The 22,758-nt window shown below is 45.5% G+C and overlaps 1 protein-coding gene across 1 annotated transcript in view; it reads left to right on the forward strand.

The window, feature by feature from the left end:
• The window catches only part of LOC8040197 (Down syndrome cell adhesion molecule-like protein Dscam2), an 86,247-nt gene that overhangs the window by 26,473 nt on the left and 37,016 nt on the right, over window positions 1–22,758 (forward strand). The window contains exons 3-4 of the mRNA XM_042286470.1: window positions 9,076–9,375; window positions 10,545–10,814. Coding sequence (XP_042142404.1) covers window positions 9,076–9,375; window positions 10,545–10,814 — 570 coding nt within the window. The remainder of the gene's footprint in view (window positions 1–9,075; window positions 9,376–10,544; window positions 10,815–22,758) is intronic.

Below are 22,758 nucleotides of genomic sequence, written 5' to 3' on the forward strand. Positions count from 1 at the left end.
TTTTTTTACTCCTCTTGCCACTGAGGGATAATGAGACGGCTGGGACTCGCCATGTACTACGTTTGTTACCCTGCAAGTGGCCACGCTAGACTAAGAATGGAGGCTCTCGTTTCATGACGTTGGTTGCCTACTAAAAGATGCCATGTCCAATTAGACGTTTGAGAAAGAAGTTCCACTTACAGATCTCAGCCCGCCTCGAGGTACCATATCTTATTCCGTCTCTGCAAAGGGTCGTCTTGACCGATGCCAGGATAGCTTTTCACGTGTAACTGTGCCACGGCGGCCCATATGGTAAGATCGACCGAAGCGGGGTTTTAATTAACTGTAAGGCAGAACGTCGAGTAATTGCAACGTTAATTTTACTTGCGATCGCGATAAAGGTGAAGACACAATTTGTTCGTCTTGTATTGAGAAATATCACAAATAAATAACATAATATTATTCTGCTTTCGTATCTTTTTAATAAAAATATTGTCCACTGCCATTTGCAGGACCCTAGTGTGACGCGTTAATTCTTAAATTGATACGTAAAACGCACTCATAGTTTTTCGCACGTTTGTATCAGTTGGCATGGTAATTTAGGAGCGAAGGAGAAACAGGACGGACAACGAAAAGCTCAAAACACGGCTCGCCCGCACAGTCCACTATTGAACTAGTTTTCCTACACACCTGGTTTAGTTTCAAGGATTTGTTGGCGAACCTCAAATATAAATATATGCCCCATCATCAAAATTAGCCGTAACAGCACTCTGATTTGATGCAATGTAATTCTGCCACGCGCCGCTCAGTTGCACATTTAATCCGTCGAAGAAGGTCAATACCAAAATTCAACGAAGTAAGGATGACAAAATGTACTCAGCTATTCAGCTGACCTTTTCGTTCTGTGCCCAACACTTTGTTTCTTTGGTCGCAAATTTTAGCCTTCTTGACGTACAGCCTTGCCTCCACAAGGTAAACGAATGAAGCGTTACGAAAACACCAATTCATTTTTTCGGACCAAATCTCTCAGGTGGCTTGGCGAATAAATAATAGAGCTTTACGTCTCGGCCTTGAGGCACGTCAGGTTCGGGGAGTTTAGGGGAAGTGTCGTCACTGCACAAGCGGGAATTCCTGGTGGAGTTAAAGAATAACTCGCTTGTAGCCAGGGTTATACATTTTTGCAGTTAGAAAAAAAAAATTATTGTACGCCAACTTAGCTATGAACCATTAGCAATGTACCGGGTGTCTCTAAAAAAATGTAAGCACATTACGTTTTTGTTTTAGCGAACACTTAGCCTTCGCAGGATTGCAGCGCTAGCGGTACAGACCAGATGCTAATTTTTATAGCTTGCCATCATGTTATTCGAGAGTTATAACCTATCTTCAGAAAGTCGCAATGAGGAAATGATGCCCGATGCCGGTAGCCGAAGTAATTTATCTCTCTGCGTTCGAGGGCTTCGTTGGCCGCTTTTTTGCGCGGAAATTTTCGTACATAATTATAACATTACTAAGCAGCTAACGCCAAGCTTTCTAATATTGCCACCTCTCGTGGATTGCTAAAGCTAGAGTTTAGCGGAGACCGAGCATCCCGTTGAGTAATAACTTATTTAAGGTGAAAACAAAAATTCTTAACCTTAATTGGTGTGTGCCAATTTGGGTAAATAGTTTTATTATATGTACTTAACTCGTGCGCTGGAGCAGCTAGAAAGCCTCCGGCGCATGTCAGCGTGACCGGTTTTGTGTGTAGTCCTGAAGCACCCGTCCAATCATAATAATATCGATTGACCAGCGTCGCTACTTGACGAACTCTTTAAGACATAAAACGGATGCCCTGTTTTATGCTACTTCAATATACGACTGATTATAGGCTAATTTTACTTTTTTTCATTCTCTGCATGACCATGAAAGCATGATGTAACCATAACAGCACACCACATATATTAGCAAAAGCCTTAACAGCACACTAAATATACAGTGCTTCTCCTTTCCCACAGAGCACGTGAGAAGGTCTCTCACTGTATAATATGAAGGGAGCCTCGGCGAGTCGCGAAACTAAAAATATGTCAAGATCTAAAAAGAAACAAAGAAAAAATTACATTCAGCGTTGTGACTTTAAATGCTACGCTAGAGCGTGGAACTTGGTGCTCGGTGTCACGCCATGCACTGTTTGTTTTACATCGAAACACACTTGCAGCGTCTTCATTCGCCGAGTCCCATCTGCAGATTGCAGCGATTGTCGTTTCCACGTTTTTTGTGAGAAAGTAGGCGCAGCAGATCTCTTAGAGTGCAATACGCATGCCTGTGACACAGCGAAGATCGTTATAGCAAACATTGATCTGCGAAACAAGTCATTCGGCGCAATTGAAACAATAAAAAAAATAATAACGTTCGACAAGAAGCATTTGGGTCTAATTATTCGCGATTGTTTTATTTCGTACTTTCTTCGTCGAGAACAGCAAACTCAATCGACCCCCCTCGTTGCAGCCATGATTCGCTGCTCCGACATTGAGGACGACCGTTTCATCCAGTCTGGCTCGCTATTGATTGGCACTTTTCCAAACTCGATGTCCCCATTTGCATGAAGATCGTGTCTCATGCGGCTTGTTCCGCTAAAGTGCAGGCTCGGCTCGGCGTTTGCTAAGAGAGCCAAGATGAAAGAGAGGAAGCAACTCAAACCACGGAGCACGTTTACAATTGAATGGCACACGGTTGCTGCACAAAATGGTCGCACGTGCGCATGCGTTGCGCCGTCCCGTGACGCGAAAGACAGACTGCGAAAACGCTAGTAGACGACCAACGCTTTCGTCAGCCTCTCACTGCTCGCACACGGGTAGAAATATAGAGAGAGGGGCAGACGTGAGTTTGCAGGGACATCAGTATACACCGAGTTCCAGTTGGAATGGTTAGTGAGTAGACGCGAAGCTACCGGCCTTTGTCTTTACTCACGCTTTGAACGCGTTCAAACGCCGAACGCCGGCGTTTGGCGTTCCAACGCGTTCGAACAGTAAGTAAAGATAGAGGCATCTAGTGTTTTCACCTACCCCATTGTCGTTCCAACCACAGCTCGGTGTACTGTCGATCCCGCGGACTCCAGTCTCCTCCTCTCTCTCAATCTCTACCCGTATAGCAAACGCGGACATGAATCACGTGACTCCAGTCGAGCGCTTGGAAACGCTCTGAAACCGAGGCGCACGATGTTTGCTCTCCTCAGAAGAGTGTCCTTTGCCTCGCAGCCTTCCTCTTGCCTCCCTCGCCTCCTTGTCCCGATTGCTTCCTCGGCGTGCTTCGTTTGCTTCTGCGTTGTGGTAATTGGATCCTAGTCTCTTTTTTTTTTATTTGGGAACGGGAAATGCTAATGGGGAGGCTTACACGCGCGCATGATTACCTACGTTTTTACCTGAGGCTGAGGGGCACGGGACGCGCCTGCACTTTATGTGCTCGGTTCTGCTCGCTGCTTTCCTTCGGTTTCGTCGGGGACACCTGAGATACCTACATGGGAGTCGTTTGTCGGTCTTCATTTGCATGTCTCGGAAGGGAGGATAGCGGACTGGGAAGCCTGTATGCTTATGATAATATCCGCCGAACCTTCTCGTGATGGGTTGAACGGTTCAGGAGGGAAATGAAGTGCAGGCGGATTGGCCTTGTGAGGTCTATTTGTGTGAGACTAAAACGGGACGTGTCCCAGTAACCTATCTGAAGTCCTTGAACGACAACCGTCCAGAGGTGTCGCCTTGAGACGAGACTTTCTTAAACTCGGTTTTTGTACGGATGTGAGGTTTTTTGTTTGGTCTTTGGGTAGGCGCTTCAACACGAATCCGTGTTGAGCGTTGCAGCCATCCTCCGGTAGTGATGCAGCGTACTGCATGTCATAGTTAACAGGCATTTTTACAGAGGATTATGATACCTACAGTCTACGTTTCGTGATAAGCGCTAATCAAACTTACATTAATTAGGCAAAACTGTAAAGCGTCGTGGCCAGCGAATCCAAAGTTTTCAGCCCTTTCTGCTTTACAAAAGAATACGTTAGAGCATCTAATATTGTAAACGTAGTCAGCGTGAGAGTTCTGACGTTTTGAAAAGTGAATTCTCAATGTTTCCTCTTGGAACTTGGGATTGCGAGGGGAGGGACCCGTCACCCGCTTCATTCCATTCATAAATGATGGCTAAAAAAACTTAATTCTTCCCCACACGCCAAACTCAATCGTCCCGAGCCAAACGCACGCCTGAAGCACGACAACAACTCCACTCGTGGCAGTATCCGACACAGCGACGCGCGAGGAGCGGCGTCATTCGAGCCGTTGCGACGCTTGAATTATTTCAAGCTGCTGGGAAGTGATTAGCCTGCGGGCGACATAGACTTGCAAATGAGCGCGTCTTTCGACTTTGTCCTCTCCTCCCCGTCCCGCCGGAAGGCTGGGATGCTCCCGCTGAAGTTCGATCCCATGTTCTGCTGCGCCTAGGCCGCCGCAGACGCAGTTTTCTCTGCTGCCGTTCGTACTTCTGATACGAATTGTAAATTGCACCGCCCGTGGCGGGGCGCGCGAGGAGCAAATTAATGCGTTCGCGTGAAAGACAGCCGTGCCGCATTGACTCCCCCCCCCCCCCCCCCCTAGGCTTGATATCTTACCACACGCGATAGAAAGGAAAATCCTCAATCGTGATATGGGTCTATCGAGCTGGGAACATGACGACTATGGAAGGCTTACTGACTGCGGGGGGAAGGGGGGGGGGGGGGGGCGATCATTCGGTACAGTTCGTGGCAGTAAGATTATTGACTGATGTTTTTTTTTGTGTTTGTCTTACGTCGTCGTTTATAGGTGTGCGTGCGAGGCAAGCGATGGGCTTTGTGGGGGAAGTGAAGAGAACCGCTTTCTTGAGGTTTGAGGTGTGCACGACAGCATGTTTTTGTTTTCTGTATTTGTCGTTTGATTGTTTTCCATGACGTGTGCGCTTTCTATGATGGTTCCAAGTAATTGAAGGTTCTTAGAATGGCGGTTTGGTTTTCTGTCTTCGATTGAGTTGTATCTGTTTGGCACGGCTGGATGTAGCCAGGTGGCAGAAGCAAACCTTTCGGGCGGGAGCGTTTATCCTGAGATCTGCCGGCTGGCTCAAATCGTCGGCATCAATAATTCAGGGCCCTCACTTTTGGTTTTTATTTTCGCTCGTTAGCCTTTTCTTTACTTTTTTTAAGTTCCTACACGGCTATAGTATTATTATAGGTGGGGTGATAATAGCTATATTGCTTCTGTCACAGAAGATTTGGCAGCGCCAACATTATTGTAATGGTGGAAAATGTTTATGGGAAATTTCTTACCGTGAGAACATATAAGCGAAAATAAATAAAGCAGCACTATTCAACAGATTCATAATGATGGGTTAAATACCAATGAGTACGGTGAAATAGCACCATATTTAATATTATATACTTCGTGTTTCCTTTGAGCCCATAACACTTCGTTCATGCATGCCCGCGATTATTATAGTATTATTGGTAAAATAACCTGAAAGTAATACTGTCATTTTTTTATTTTCTTAAAATTGGTACTATTGATGAGGTAGGCGTCACTTCGACAGCGGGTCTAAATCGAGTAATGAATTACTCTCTTCATTTCGCGCTCACAATGAATTAATTACCTTATAGGGTAACTGCGGTCGATATTTCGAATTTGGGATCACTAAAGCTTTCAGCTGAAGCATCGTCCCTGAATTATAAGGTATCATTTTTTTCTCGATATTGTGCGTGGTTTTATAAATATCACTGCTCAAAATTTGGTTTCGGGCGTCTACGGCCAAACCGAAACTATCTGCTGGGGGGGATGGCAACATTGCTCATCAGCCGTACGGCCGCCACGGGACGACACAATATTCGGTACAACCGATCAACCGTAGCTCTACCATGACGTGGAATTACAAGGATGTTGCGCCACTGTTCGTTGACTAAAATTCAACGTTACTAGATTACTTCAGTAACGGAACTCCCGCATAAGGGGTACCCTTTACGCGGGAGTTCCACAACTGGCGAGTGAAGGAGCCTCATTCACCTAAGTCCGCCTCCTATCGTTCGAAGCGCCATCTAGATTTTTGTTTACAAACCGAGTTTTCTATTGAGCAGAGCTGGAGCGCCATCTAGACCTGTGCTTCGAAACGTCCGTGTTCCATAGAATACACTGCGGTTACCATAGCAGCCGTCCGGCGCGACGAACGACAGGGGGCGAGTAATGGTGAGTCAGGGGGGTACTGCTCGTGCAAGCAGGCGTCTATGAGCACTTTTCTAACTGAGCTAATCTAGAAGGGAGTTTTAGTAGATCGTTTTCGTCGTCCCGCAAGACCCTCCGCAACCCGCTACGATACCGGGAGCTCTACAGTCAAGGCTATCGGCGCCCAGGCGCAGTAGCAACTTCTTCGTTACGGAACGCTTAGCGGAGGGGGCAACGCGGTCTAGGAAAACTTCCTAATAACTCTGCGAAAAGCTAAGCCGCTTACCGCTCGCTAAAGAACAGCCAATCGCACCTCTAAAATCGATTATAATGGAGTTCGCGACTTCACTCAGACGTATAATATTTCGGCTGTGACCATATTTGGTGTCACAAATCATATATTTTGGTTTCGTTTTCTATTGGAGTTGCCCTTTAACAGTCAACGTTTTTCTTCAGTCTCATGTAGACTGCACGAAGTCGGTCAAGCCAAATTCACAACCGTATACCCATTGCAGAAAAAAGAAATGAAAGATTGGTGTAAAAAATAAATAAGTATTGGAAGTGTCCTATTCCGCATAATAACTTTTATGGCTCGAAATATTTAAAAGTAGGGGTAGAAACCTTTCTCGCATAGATGGTGGAAGTCACCGTCCGATATGTAAGGTACATCAATTATAGTCTTTTTCATTCAGAGTCCGAGAGCAGACGAGGCAACAGAGGCGTTCGTTGTTTTTTTTTGTTTTTTTTTGTGGGCTTGAAATTATTGAGTAAACCAATCACAAACAGGGGATACGCCATTATCCTGCGCAATTTACTGCGCCTGATTTGTTTTAACAGGTGACCTCGAACGCACAAATAAGACAAGCCCCATGACCATGCACTTTTTATGCTGCTTGATTACCTCCATCAGAACGCAGAGTCTTCTGCGTTCGGTCGTATTGTGTAATGTTGTATAATATATTCATTCATTCATTCATTCATTTAATCATTCATTCATGCTGTAAACCTATTTAGGGCTTTTACAGTAGCAAAGCCGGAGATCTCACTGAATATGCGTCATACAAAAGACAGTCTGCACACAAATTCGAACCCAAGTCACGGCGAGGTCCGTGCTTCGAATGCCGCATGGCAATGAGTTTAAGGAGGAAACTTGGCACACGGCCTTTGAACGACGGATATTCCGGTGACTCGTGTTTGCAGACTGTCTTTTGTATAATGATATGAGCAGTATCACTCGAACTTAAAGGTATAAATGAATACAAAACAAAAACAAGACGCTTTGCAACAGGTGGTATATTCAGCAAAAAAAAAACGCATTGCAGTAAAGTTACAAGAGTACACAAAACAAAAACAAACTATAAAATCAAGACATATTACGACCGATCACCATAATCAGTAAAACAAAACAAAAAATTCGGAAGACACCTAAGCCCTTCTTATGAGCTGTGAATGCGAAAGCATGAATGTCTGGCGATGTGGATGCTAGAGGCGACGCCATGTTCGTCGGCGGCGAGACGAGCAGAAGCCTCTGACCGCGCGCCAACGTGTCCGTTTCAACCGCCGCGGGGCCCGTAGTGACGTGGGGTTGCGACGGTTAGTTTTATCGGCGCGCTGGCGGCACGGACACGCAGCGCCATCTGGAGGTGGTCCTTAAAACTGATACGCGCAGCGGCCAATGGGAGCCTCGTCGCCGCGCGCCAGCCAATGGGACCTTTGGGATCAGGGAAACTAGGTGCCGTTTTCGCGATTCAAACTGATAACGTCGGCCCGCTCCATGGGACAGTTAATGCTTTCGCATTAAAACACGTGCAGTAACGCGGGACTAAGCCTACCAAACGCCCTTAAAATGACGTTTGTAAAATACGGATCTTCCTAGCAGAAATATTAAAAAAAAGGGAACGAGACACAGACGGTGAGATACAGACACAGATGTCCTCCTTTTGTTTCATTCTTTCTCCTAGAAGTATTTTTATACCAGCACACTGGTTACAAATGTAATATGTGAATCACTAATTAATTTATTATTTATCGTTAGAGACTTTTAGTGAACCGTCACTGTGTTCGGCGTACCACACTGCTGGTGCCCTTGAAGCATGCTTTTAAAGGAGCCATGAAAAAGTTTTCCATTGTGGCTAAATACTACTTAGAATCACTCCTTAGCGTTGATAACAGAATCAAGAAGCCTTAGTTTTTTTTTCTTTTTAGGCAACCGCAGTCACCAAACAAATTCTAGAAATATTAGTATCGTTTAACCCCCCGAACTCGGAGTCGCAACAAGCTGCCACGTGACCTGGTGCCTACACTATGCCGTCAGCGCTAATCATGGCCATGCGTTGGGATTGGCTCAGTAGAAAATGCGTGCTGAGCTCCAGGCATTGTTCGGCTATTCTCATCACCGCAGTGGTTGGGCACAAGCCCCTACCCGAGTGTCCACCGAGGCATCGATTGATAGGAGCCGAAATCGAGTGCTCATGCAGTTCTCGTGTCCAATCCATGATCCGCGCTCGACTGTCGTCAGGTGGGTGGCTTCGATTCTACAATTCCGCCAGCAAGCGTTGCGAAGGCAAGACTGAAATAAATAGTTCCCTTTTATCCTCGCAATTCCACCGCGACAAGGAAGCTTCTGAATCGGTCGCGGTTTGTGCGATTGTAGTTCCGCCAGACAACGACCAGTACGCCTCTGCGAAGTCATAAACATTCCAACTCGATATCGTTTCATGGCCCCTTTAAACGCTCGCCCAGAGTAATGCCTTGACCGCGGGGCGCGCGCTTCAAAGGCGGTGAGGTAGTGCGGTTCGTGGTACGCAATACCGGTTTGCTAAAAGCCTCTATACTCATATCCATTTCTTCATTAATCTATCAAAGTTCGTGCTTAGTTCGCGTGTCGCATTTTGCGCAGACACGTCCAACTACCTGCCACCCCGCATCCGTCGCCTGAAGCAGACCGTGAGGCTATCCGCAGGGGACCCCCTGCGGCTGGCTTGCGTCGCCCAGGGCTACCCGGCGCCCTCGTACCGCTGGTTCCGCAAGGACGACTCCCTCGTGCTGCCCATGGCCACCGGCGGCGGCGGCCGGGTCCGAGTCTTCCGGGGCTTCCTCCTGATCCAGTCGACCGTGCGCCAGGACGCTGGCACGTACGTCTGCGCCGCTAACAACTCGGCCGGTGAAGACCGCACGCAGTTCGAGGTCGTCGTGACAAGTACGTGCCAGCTCCCACTTCACGCTGCGGGGTGTGACACGCCAGTGCCTGAAGTCAAAGGGGGGGGGGGGGGGGGGGGCGGGAGGAGAGGGCGGGGGTCTCGTGAGGTCAAACCACCCCCCCTCTCCCCCCCCCCCCCCCCCCACCCTGGTTTATGACTTGATAACCGCAGACATTGTCTGCAGATTTGTTCGATCCATGCGTATATGTGAGACAAACATGCTTTGAATATTCCTGAGACGTGTCCTCGGACAATTCGGTTGTCATGTCTGCAGCAAGCAAAGTGTCTTTTGTTTGACGTGTGAACATCGTGAGTGCGGTTTCAGTACTGGATCTTGCAATATGACACGATCCGATTTAGCCAATTCAGGGTTTGTTGGGTAACGATGTCCAGAGATACAAAAAGTGTAATGTAAGTAGCCATTTCTACTGGAGAGGACCCGATTTTTGAGAGGAATCATATTTTTCGAAATGATACAATAATATGGCGTCACGTTACATCACGGTCACGTGAGGTCGTGGTGTCACGCATGACGTCACACATTCGAATGACGTCATAATATTATCGTCCCGTCTAGTTAAGAACCCATCACGGTCACGTGAGGTCGTGGCGTCACGCATGACGTCACACATTCGAATGACCTCATAATATTATCGTCCCGTCTAGTTAAGAACCCATCCGGGTTCTTAACGAGGGTTTATGATATAATTCGGCTGACGAAAGACATTCCGTGTTAAAAACGAGACGAACAACGAACAAATCCGGAGTGGAAATTTGTCTGGTTCTTGCACAGAGGTTGCGATGATGTCGAACGCCAAGCTATTATTGGCTGATTGACAATTTAAATAGGGCTCTTTAAATAATTAAAAGCGCCGAAAAAGACAAGGACAAAGAAGTGGAACGACACAAGGCGCAAGTCGTTCCACTTCTTTGTCCTTATCTTTTTCGGCGGTTTTAATTATTTAAAGAACCATGAACCAACTGGCTCAACTTTCCACTTTCCTTAAATAGGGCGTAGACCTCAATCTAGCAATGAGATCGACCCGCTATTTTTCCAATCAAAGCCAATCAGAACTCGGCATCGTTCTGACGTTACCGCAACGCAAGAAGCAGACGATATGTTCATCTCATTGACATTTGTTTCTATGACTGTCCTGTGCGCGCTCAGTGTCCCTGAAGGTGAGCGTGAGCCCCGGCACGGTGTTGACGCAAGAGGGCAAGACGGTCGTGTTCAACTGCTCGGTGCGGGGCTTTCCGGTGTCCTCGGTGAGCTGGATGAAGAACCAGCAGCTGCTCGTTCCCAGCAACCGTGTGCGCGCCGTCGGACAGACTGTGCTACACATCAGCGGCGTCCAGCGCGCCGACCGGGGAATGTACCAGTGCGTCGCCCACGGCCACGACAGCTCGGCGCAGGGCGCGGCGCAGCTTGTGCTCGAAGGTAAAGGGACACAACTCCGCTACGCCTAGAAGCCATGCACAAACTGATATTCGTCGTTCTTTATTCCTTTTTTTATTGCGGATTTCATAAACATCTGTACCAAATCACTTGCGGTAAATGCGACAGGTCAATACATTCACCTCGCTTGGACGTGCAATCAATATTATTGCGTTTGTTTTATCTTTATTTTTGCTGTGGGTTATATAGACATCAGTACCGATTGATAACTTGTGATAAACCCCTGGTTTATATGTTTACTACACTTAGAGGTCAAATAGATTAGGTGATTTTTTTCACTAAGGGTTTTATAAATATTTCTACTAACCAATCACTTCATACAAATGCGACTGGTCTATAAGCTCACTACACTTCGAGGTCAGATATAGCATTGCATAGCTATTTATGCGACAGCGCTAAGTGTTACGAGACGGCGATAATATGTGCGCTCGTACGTCACGGCTCGATTGTTAGGTTTAGTGTTTTCTCGCTAAATACAGTGGTATATAACCTCAGATGGGGCATGCTTATGCACCAATAAAATTTCCTCTCTAAACGTCGATTGAAGCGTTTACCTAATAAAATTATCTATGAAATTTATAATTGTGTAGCAGAGATTTATTCACCCGTTCTATATCAGAATATTTAAAAGTTACGTTTTTTTATTAGTTCAGGTGTTAACGTTTGTGGCGAAATACGTGCAACAGGCATAAACTGAACTAGTTGGTTTATACATCATATAAGGTCAGCTGAACTAAAATGAACATACACAACAAAAAGACGATAGACATCTGTGGACTAACAACTACTTTTCTTTTTCACCTTTTCTACTACGCACCCCACATTAGAAAAATATTCTCTTTCCTTTTTCGAATGAAGTTTATAAAGGATAAAGTTCATTCTCTCTCTCTTCCTTCTTCGTCTTCCTTCCTTGTCCATCAAATATTTAAGACCCGAAGAAATGTTTCCTTTTTCTTTTCTCGTGCAACGCGAAAGAAGATGCACTAAAGCATTTATCGCCCTTTGCCTCAATGCAAAGGCCGCTAGAATTTCAGGTTCCAAATATATCTTGTTCTTTGTCACGATGTTTACGTCGGAGAACCGTGTTGATCATTGACACGCACGACAATCGGTTAGCAAATGTCCTCCTGCTGGCAGGTTTTTCACTGATGTAGCGTGCTCCCTTGTCCGATCTTGATGCATCAGCCGGTTCGTCCAAAGTAACTTCGGCCGCATGTCAACAGAATGTGGTACACCACCTTGCCTTTAGACAGGGCCTATTGAGACTTGTGAGCTGTGCCACACGCCCCCTCGTTGTTACTTCGCTCCTGGCTAACGCCGTGACACGTGGAAGAGGCATTGTTCGGAGCCAAACATACCGCCTGAACGTCTTGCGTCCAAAAACCAGCAAGTCTTGAAAATCTTCAGGTCAGAGTCATATGGCGTCAAGTACGGTTACTCACAGATTTTCTGAGAATAAAATTCTCCAGCTACAACACATTCCTAAACCAAATTACGACGACAAGATGCATTGCAAAGTGTTTTTGGAAAGAATGCTTTCCTCTTACAAGGATATTTCACATAGGAAGAAACAGCAAGGCCCGTCAAGAAATGTTGCCAATGCAGGTAATTGGAGATGTTAGTCTTTCGGCGTAGGCGAAACGTGTGCTTGAAAAATGACCAAAAATTGTAATTCCAATAGAGATGAAAGCAGTGGACAAAGAGACGCTAGTACGGTACATTCTATCAAACGCGTCCGAAGAGAAAGCATCACAGATCATTAATGAAGGGACTGACTGCCTAGCGAGCCTGAGGAGCCAAGCGCATCTTAAATTTAGTTTTAGAACAACCTTGCATTAATTGCGGATCAAAGCCTCAGGCTTTGTGTAGTCCATAAAAAGGGAGGGTTTCCGGTGCTGGATTTTAAAATGTATTGGGAAAAGGCGACTCAAGCCGTGGCTCAAAATTTCCTCCCATTGGAGCAAAAAATAACTATATCAGCAAAAAAAGGCCATTCTCAAGATATATGAAGACGACTTTCAAAGAAGTCTCGTAACAAAAGTCAAAGGAACAAGGTAGACCCACCTGTTTGTGTTTTTTTTTTTTTTTTTCAGCAAGAGCACAGAGGGACGGGTTTTATTTTCGGGCTGTAGCTTCGGAAAGAAACACACGACAAGGACAGGTGTCGACCTGTCTGGCAAAGAAATTTCCCCCCAGTGTACGGTGCAAGATCCTTTCAGGATTCCCAACTCCGAAAGTGTGATCGCCTTCCTTCGGGAGAAGGAGTCTGACATCGTTTCCGGGATTTTCATTGACATTCAGGACGTTTATTACGCTATACCACAAGCAAACTTGCTATCGATTCTTCGAATAACCATCGAGCAACAGTCGTAGCCTTCCAAAAGACAGCCTCATAAGCCTGAACAGTTTCTTGGAGCTTCTACGTGTTTGCCTGACGGCAACAGTAGTGTCGCACGAGAATTGCGCATATCTACAAAGGAGTAGCGTACGTACTGGGTCACGCATGGCCCCGTACCTCAGCGATGTTTTCCTCGAGGTTTGCGGAATAGAGAAAAATTCAAGAAAGATGAAAAGATCCAAGGATTGAAGGTATGTGTAAGTACGTCGATGATATTCTCATTGTATGCAACACAAAGGTTGACGAATAGAACGGTGTCGAGAAACAGTTTCGCGATACTTAGAACAGACCTGTTTGGGGCTCATTATCGGCCATGAACTCCCCGTGGATAATTCCTTCATATTCCTGGACCTGGCATTGGAATTCAGCAGTAACCAGGTGTGCTGGAGATGCCAAGCCACGTCATGCAAAGGCTTCCGACTTTTAGACTCAGGACAATCTGACAATGTGAAACAAGGTATTTCCACCTCGGCCTATTTATACGCCCTAAACAAGCCTTGTCACCATCAGGTCAAGCGAAGTTTTAAAAATCCGGTCTTGAGAAAAATCGCACCTGGTAGCGATTTGCGAGCAGTTCTGCAGGACCAGCGAGAGCGGATTTTGGTTAATGGATGAAACTACAAAGGAAACAAAAAAGACTCGACAAGCGGTGGTGGTAGCGCCCTATGTTCTAGGAATTAGCCACAAGTTAAGAAGGTTTCTTGGACGCAAGACGTTCAGGTGGTGTGTTTGGCTCCGAACAAAGCCTCTTCCATGTGTCACAAAGTTAGCCAGAAGCGAAGCAACAACGAGAGGGTGTGTGGCACAGCTCACAAATCTCAATAAGAGCGAGGTGGTGCGCCACATTCTGCTGACATGCGGACGAAGTTACATTGGAGAAAACGGCCATTGCATCAACGATCGGATGAGGGAGCACGCTACGTCATTGAAAAACCTGTCAGCAGGAGGAAATTTGCCGACCCATTATCCTGCATGTCAATGTTCAGCACGGTTCTACGACGTAAACTTCGTGGCAAACAACAGGAGGAGACTGGGAAGTGAAATCCTGCGGACCCTTGCCATTGAGGAAAAGGGCGATAACTGCTTGCACGAGAAAGCAAGAAAATGTTCCTTCGATGTTAAATATTCGGAGAAGTAGGAGGGAAGAAGAAAAAATAATATTTCCATCACGGGGGGGTTGTAGTGGGGTTCGTAGTAGAAGAGGAGGAGAAAGAAAAGCAGTTGTTATTCGGAGAAGTAGAAGGAAGAAAAAGAAAAAAAGAATATTTCTTCACGTGGGGGTTCGTAGTAGAAGAGGAGTTGTTGTCCAGCGGTGTGTATGATCTTTTCTTCCCAGGGATCCCGGGTTCAATCCCCATCCCTGCTTGTTTCGATCTGGGTTAGCATCGTACCGGCGTGCGGTCGTGTATCACTACTGCGTGGTGCACGTTAAATACCCAAAGTTAGCGGTTGTACAGCACTGGCCAGATTGCTCATCTACAGCTGAGACACCAGACGCCTACTGGTGTAGACCAGACTAACTTCCGGGAGTATAAACATACACGCAACAATTTGCTTTGCTTTATCTTCTCTTTGTGCGTGTTTATTTTGTTCAGCTGACCCTATCTAAACGTCGTGCTATCGGACGTCGTTTAATGTACCTTGAATTCAATACAAATTGTAATATTGAAACCTTCGAAGACCACACCGATGCACAGTACGCAACTGAAAGCTAGTCGGTCGCCTACGGAAGCGTACAGTCAGTGACAGCCTATAAAACGTGAGGCATGACTTGTAATCTTCATGCTTCTTTTCTCGGGATTGGTCTTACGTCGTTCTTATCGGCTAATGCAGCAATATGACTTGGTGTGGAACGATGAGTAAGAAGCTCAAGAATCGCCACGCGCCGCGTGTCTTAAAACTGTGTGTGATTGCAGTTGCTTTCGGATAAATATATATTTGCGCATTACGTCGGTGTAGTTCACGATAACAACCAATCAAAAGGTGTATTTCGAGTGCCCACATACACTGTACCGAATCACCCAGTCAATGTTATTTACGGGGGAAGTTAAAACAAAAACGCAATTACCATAATAAGAACGTATACGTTTTTATTATGGTAATTTCGTTTTTGTTTTAACTAGTTTTAATTTCAGTTAATTTTAGTCGATACTATAGTATCGACTAAAATTAAAATTGGGCTATGGCATTAAGTGCGGATAATGATATTCCATGGAACAAGAGGGACAAAGGACAAACATAAATCTCCGAACACTAGTATAGGTGACTGCTGAGCGACTGCAAAATTCCGCCTGGTCCTCCAGGTATTGAACCAGGGACCTCTACATTTCTAGGGCAGCGCTCAACAAACTAGTCAGACCTTGGACCAGGAATTGGGCGTCAGTAGAGCAAACGGGTTTTAACAGCTGCTACCAGTCGGAGTACCAACAATTATGAAAGACCTCGTTGGTGTTGGGTAGAGCGCTCCACTGGAAATGAAGAGGTCCCTGGTTTGATACCCGGACCAGGCGTATTTTTACAGTGTCGCACCAGTCACCTAGTTCCGTTTGTAGATTTGCGTTTGTTCCTTGTCCCCCCTTTTCCACTTCTCCAGAATTATTATTATCCTCATTCTTGTCCAGCTCGCTTGCACCTTCGGTTTGATTGTGTTTCCACCGGCACTAAGTACGCCGTTTTTTATACGTGATCACTCACGCTCAATGTCACTTCGCGTACGTTAATCTTAAGTTATAAATATATCTTTCGCCTAATCATATTGCTGAACTCAATTCTACTGATTGGCTCTCAGTATGTTCTCTGGAAAAGCAGGCACACGGGACATTTCTTTTAGTATTTGCTATATGCGCGCGTTGACTCTCTCTTGTTCGAGCCTGTCTCACGCCGCGCCAGAAGCCAAGTACTTGAAAGCTGGTGCACCGCTGGGTATTATTTATTCCTGGACATATTTCACAATGTTGACAAATATATTTATGGCCACGCGCTCCTCCCGTAAGTGAGACTTGTTTTTCTTTATTTTTTACGGCGGCACGCGGCGAGCTTTTTGAACACTTCCAAAACAAGATAAGGTGCTGACATAAGATCACTCGTATATTTTTGTTTTGTTTCCGCGACGTCAGCCGCCTTCCTGTAACCCTTGACTTCCAGCAAACTCTAATGGAGCCTGTCGTGGCGCTGTCAAGGCAGTCGCTGCGAGTTTCTCGTATTTTAGACGAGGGGTGCCGCGAGATCGCATTTTTTTTTTCGCGTAAGCTTTGTGGTTTGTGTTTCCGACAGAGAAGTAGCTTTCTCGTGGAAGCAGCGGCTTCTTTTAGCTTTCAAAAACCACTCAACCTAAAATTTCTGACGTTGCCCGTTTTTTTTTTTTTTACTATTTATATATATATATATTAGTTTTTTTTTTATTTTCTTGTCGTCGGCTTTATTTGCGTTGAAGCGGATTAGAGAAGCGGTGCCCCCTAGAGGAAATTTCACACCGTCAAAATGTTTTCACTCTAATATTTTATTTTGTAAAAACAAAATATGAGGAAAGTTTCGCCAAGTTGGTAAAACTATGTTTTGTCAGCTCGTCAACTTTTGCGGCGTTTGCACGAGGGTTGTTTTTTATTGTTCTTGTTTAGCTGTCAAATTTGGGCATTTCTGGTCTCTTTTGGTAAACATTCATTTGTATAAACAGTCGGAATGTGAAATTCGCATCGCATCAAGAGGCTATACCTCGCTCGTTTCATTTACTTATAAAACCGCACGACTCGTATTATATTTTTAGGTTCAAACGAAAATCAGACTTCTTGATCGCTCTATAATGCTTCGCCCGCGTGTTTCTAGAATAAAACAAAACAACATATTCGTAATACTGCTGCATATCAGCTACACATGTGGTACTTTTTTCACTAAATACAAATAAATAATGTGAATTGTTTTCGTGAACTCAGTTCTTGTTTAATAAAGAGCACGTTGAATTCACGCTTTATAACGCGGATAAACTCAAAACGTAGAAAACAGTTCGAGCATGTCGTGATCTAACCGACTTCTCCTATACTTAGTTTCAGACTAAAAGGGCCGTTTTAGATCCCGAATTTATTGTCATAACTTACTCTACGAGCTCTAAGCATCCTAAAAAAAATTCATTCGTGCGCGGCCAATTTGCATACCAAATAAAGGGGTTAAAGTTTGCGACACATACCTTTGTCGCAGAATGATAGATGATTCTACCGAAACTTGCTGAACATGGTCGAACAACGGATTGCGCTTGTCAGTCACTCGCGAACGATGCATGTTCCCACATGGACCGATCCCACTCGTCGACGCGGGAGCCCATCGCTCGTGAGTGGTAGACAAGCGCCGTTCGTCGTTCGACCTGATGCAGCAGGGTTTTAGGTGGCGCCATCTGTCATTCTGCGACAATGGCATGTGGCACAACATTTTGATCACCTCTTTAATATATAAATCGGTTGCACGTGGATGGAATTTTGGGTTTGCTTACGGTGCTTAGAGCTCGTAGGTCGTGTTATGAAAATCGAACGATGATGTCAAAAAACACTTTAGTGGCCACTTTACATCCAAACGCTGCCGACGCTACAGGTAGTGGGACCAATCATGCAGCCTCGAAAGCGCGAGTCACTAGGTTTTTTTTTCATGATTGGTTCAGCGACAATACACGATGTTCAGAAACATTTTTAGCGCCATGATGGCGCGCTTGTCATGCTCTTTGATTGGTCGCATCAGCTCGTAAAGTCGGCTGCCACCTGGACTTAAAAAGGTACTCCAGCGAGTTTTTTAAACTATACCTTAACTAACTATAATTTTGGAATCACCGGCCTTTCTTGTATGTTCTTAGTGTCGCGAAATTCAGAATAGTTATTGTAAAATTTACTTCTGAAATTCATCCCAAAACCAAACATTCACATGTACCGGCTCTTTTCAGTGCCGTGACGTCAGGGGAAAGCAGGCTTTCAGATCGAGCGGACGGTCTAAAAAACTTGAAAGTAAACATCTTCGACAGAAATCTGTCTGGTTGGGGAAAACAATGCGAAACAAAGATATCTCAAAACAAAAGCTCAGAAACAATCGGTTCCCAAAACTTCGGGGTCCACATAACTTCTTCAGGGAGTGACTACGCCGGGCATTTGTTTCGTGCTGCTGCGAGGGTGCTAGAGCGAGCTTGCAAATCACTCATTTGGCATCATGAAACTGCTTGTAATCCATTGGTAACAAAGTAAATTGTCCAAAGAGTGAACGCCTGCCTTTCCCTAACGTCAGTTTTTCATTCTTGCCAGTAGAGACATTCACTTTAAGAAACGCGGTGGGAACCAAATTTTTAAATTCAATAACTTCGCAAAACAAATTGATTTTGGCCAAATATGTCAGTTGATTTTTCAGCAATGCTTGTCGGTATACTCAGCAAATTTTGAGGCAAATGGAGGATTATAAAGAAAACGCGGGAGTACCTTTTTAATGTAAAAATGAGCAGAGTAGCTGAGGAATCACGCACATTACCGGTTTTATAATTGCTTACCAATAAAAAAATGTCGGTTGAAAAAGCAGTAAGTAATGTATTTTACTGATCTTTTTTTGTTCACAGATACTAATTCTATCACAAATCTAAACTTAGACATATTCGATGTAACTTCTGATTTCGTTCAAAATTATCTTCAAATAATCCGGGGCACAGAGACGCTGGGTACAATGCTTCTTACTGTAGGTATCGCTCCTCTTTTCATAGCTTATATGCGCTCAAACGTAGAACGTTATAGGCTAAAAATCGGTTCATACCGGGGCGTTTTCTTACGATTTCTTACGTTACGTGAGCAGTCACCTGGATATTCGTGTTTCGCATGTCGGCATGCAGAGCTACTACTTTAACCTGTCGCGCCACGTTTCATTCGAAGCACGGATGTCTTGGGGACTCCCGGCGTAAGCGGTCGTAAACTAACCTAACCTAGTCAAACGCCTCTGTCTGAACAAACCTTCAAGGACCGACACAAGCGCGCGAACGTAACACGATACTGTAAAGCTTTTTTTTTTGCGCGAACATATGAAAGCTAAAACGACGCCTCTAAAACTCGGAAGACGGCGACCATTTGCATTCAGATTCTTCTAAAACAGAAAACATTATGTTCGACTGTAATTTTCCGTCATGTCTTCTAAAGTGCTTTCGAAAATGACACTGAAATCCGAGCTACGCTCGTATTTAGTCCTCGGCGTTCAATGCAGTCAGCTCGAGTTTCGAAATCCAGTAACAGCCATTTGATCTTCACGCATCGGAGATGCGTTGTTTCGCAAATCGGAACTTAATAAAAAGAACAGAATAAAACGAACGAACGAACAAAAACCTATAACGGGCGCTCAAGCTCGTCCTCGAGATCGTCGCAAATTTTGCCGCGTATCGTTTTGTCTAGCGGTCGTGGGCTGACAGGCCCGCTGAACGGGCGCCGTCGCGTCAGGGCCTTCGGGAGGCTTAAAACACGCTCACTCGCACACACAAAAGCGTGGCGTCCTAAGCCTCCCCGCTATCTCTAATTTCGACGTCGTTCGCAGTTTCAGAAACGTGCGCAGCGTGCGAAGTTTTGCGACGAAGCGATCAATTCCGTCCGCCGAAAATGCTCGGAGCTCGATCCACGAGCGCTGTCCTTGTCGGCGTCGTCGGCTGTCGCGGCGCACCGCGTACCAAACGCGAAACGAACCTCGTTATCGGAATAATGCTTTTCGCCCCTTTCTTTCTCTCTATCTCTCACTCTTTCTCGTTCTCTCTTCCTCTCCCCGTTTGTTTATACCTTTTTGGCTTTCTTCCGTCGTCTGTTTAAAAACACGCTGTTACCATATTTAGTCGCTCCGTTTTCTTGCAAATTGCAACGCTCCGTTTTCGTTGCTGCGCAATTTCGCGTCCTAAGTAGGCCTATTCGTTTTGCTTTTACGTTGGCTTGTCAACTGGCGCGATAGACTTTTTCCTTCTTTTTTTTCTAATTACGTCGCCGCGGTTAAAATAGAGGGCCGCTGGTCCTTCAGTTTAAGGAAGCCTTGTTTGAAAGGGGCCCGCAAAAAAGAAAAAGAAAGAAAAAAAGAAAACTGTTGCAGTTATACGGGACTGCAGTCGGCGGTCTCGCTTTGTCTTGTCCACGTCAATTTGTCGTCCTCTAGTTCACTTGTGAACTTCAGTAGACGGCGATGTTTTACCGCCTAAAACGCCTGTATCAACTCGAATGCTTTTGCAGTTTGTCAGCTGGTGCTAGCGTAACTGTCGGCCTTATAAAGAAATTGTAAACATAGGGCACGTCATTTAGAGAAAAGCATTCACTCTTTACGGCTGGTGGTCGAAACATAAATCATTAAAAAAAACGTTGCTGAGAAGATTCGCTGGAGCAAAGAGTAGGAGGAACACTTGGTTTTTTCTCATTTGCGGGTTTTCACGGGTTCTCGCGTGATTCTAAAATGCTCTCCCACTAGCGCAAGGTCATCTGTCAACACTACCAAAATATAACGCAGGCAACGCTATGAGCGCGAACTCTTAGCCTTGACACGTACTAGATAAGATAACGACCACGCAGCTTCGTTTTCGCGCACTGAGTCTTCGTTTGAATTCAGGCTAGGTAGAAAATAACACACTTTTTTTGCAGCTTCATCGCCTGGTTTGTGTATTATTTACTGCTGTTGCACCATAGAACGTTTCGATTCTGAGGGGTGTTGATGGTCAAATATTGTCTAGCACATCACGCGAGACGTATATAAATGTCTATTTGGATCAGAACTTCAGGCGAGGTGCGTACCTTCCAGCAATGTACAGAGTAAGATATTGCGCAGGTAGAAGTACTCGTCGTGTATGCCTATTATGAGTAGGCTAAGGACAAACATTGTGTGGGTGCAATTCTGATTCTGACTTTCGCCAACGGACTGCGGTTTGTTTTTAATAAGTGGTGAGTTTTAGAAAGATAAATGGCTCTTTAAAGTTTTTTTTTTTTTTTTTTTTTTTTTTTTTTTTCAGACTAGGGCCGCTTAATAATCGTAAGAAGTAACATTCCACGTATCGAATTTTGCATTCTCTTTTTCTTGACGTTTTTTTTTTTTTTTTTACAGATAAGGGATATATATCTATAGATAACCATACAAGTATTTAGCTGTCGATGCAGTTAATTTAATGCTCCGTTTTTCCTCACTACGTTGGAAATTAATTGCCAGGGAAGGTCCCCTCTATTTTCCTCCCGAGAGAACTCCGGTGCGCTCCGACAAATAAAGGGCGAAAGCTCCCTGAGAAACCGACCAACGTTTTTGACGTTGCGCCACGACGTGGGAGTCGGCTTTTCGAAACAAAACACGCGCGTACGCTCCGCTTTAAAAATAAACAACACAAAAAACACCGGTTTTTGCGCGCATGAACGGTGATATGCGTGCAGATCCCGGGGGCGGAACGTGCTTGTTCGCGTGAACAGAAAAAAGCTCGCCTACGTATCGAAGTTCCTTTTTAACGTGCCAAACGCGTGTGAGGGGCTCAGCCGAACGCCAGCGTGGGTAGCGCGGCAGAAACGCTCCGTTCCACACTGCGATGGATCGTAGCGGGTCGTCCCAGCCAGTCCAGCGATGCGAACGCGTCACGTGACAAGACGCCCCAAGCCAGAGCCATATATGTGGAGAGTTTGGTCAATGGGAGGCGCGGGCAGAGCCAGGGCGTGCGCCAGACTCGGAAAGAGGGCTTGGCATGCTCTCTTGACCAACCAGAAGCCGAAAAGAACCCCCTAGCGGTGGTAGCGAGAAACAGTTCTGATCAAAGGTCTATGTTCGTATATGGCTCTAATAAGCGCGTAAGAGTGAGGTGTAGTAACTCTTCGTGGTTGAAAATAGGGTGCACGTGATGTTTTGATCATGATCACGCAGAAAGATGTAAGAAACGAATGCGCCGCTCAACTCTGTTTTGCGCGGACAGAGTATGACCGCTCGGACGGCAGATTCCCGGCTTTCGGCGCTTGGAGTACGGATTATATCCATCGTTCCGCTAGTCGCACTCTTCCACCATCATTTCGGATGAGCGTGATTGAAACATCACGTGTACCATATTTTCAGCCATCGAGCGTTACTCCAATAGAGTTATCAGGTTTGTTTCTTGCGACCACCGCCAGGGTATTATTTCCGGCTTCTGGTTGGTCACATTCGAATTTCTGAAGACGCCCTGGAACACGCCCAGCCCGCTTTCGGCCAATGGCGCCTCCTCATTTGTCTCCTATACCTCCCAAAGAATGGCCAAACTCTCTACATATATGGCTCTGCCCCAAGCGTCGTCGCTGCGCCCTCTCTGAGAGTCACGTGACTCTAGCACCCGTCCCTGAACTATACTCCACACTACAATGCGGTCTTGTAAACGAAGCGGCGCCAAAATCGCATCGTCCTGGTGCGCCTTGTCTTTGTTGATTTGCTCTGAACTGCTAAAGTAATCATGTTCAGAAAATAGAAAACGGAGGAATGACGCGGCAATAAATGTGTGTGATTAGTTTAGGCGGTGACAGCGAGCGCACAAAAACCACGATGCCTTTCGTTTCGATTGGT

This window comes from Ixodes scapularis, unplaced genomic scaffold, assembly GCF_016920785.2.
Source record: "Ixodes scapularis isolate PalLabHiFi unplaced genomic scaffold, ASM1692078v2 PGA_scaffold7__128_contigs__length_106722199, whole genome shotgun sequence".
Classification (NCBI taxonomy): domain Eukaryota; kingdom Metazoa; phylum Arthropoda; class Arachnida; order Ixodida; family Ixodidae; genus Ixodes; species Ixodes scapularis.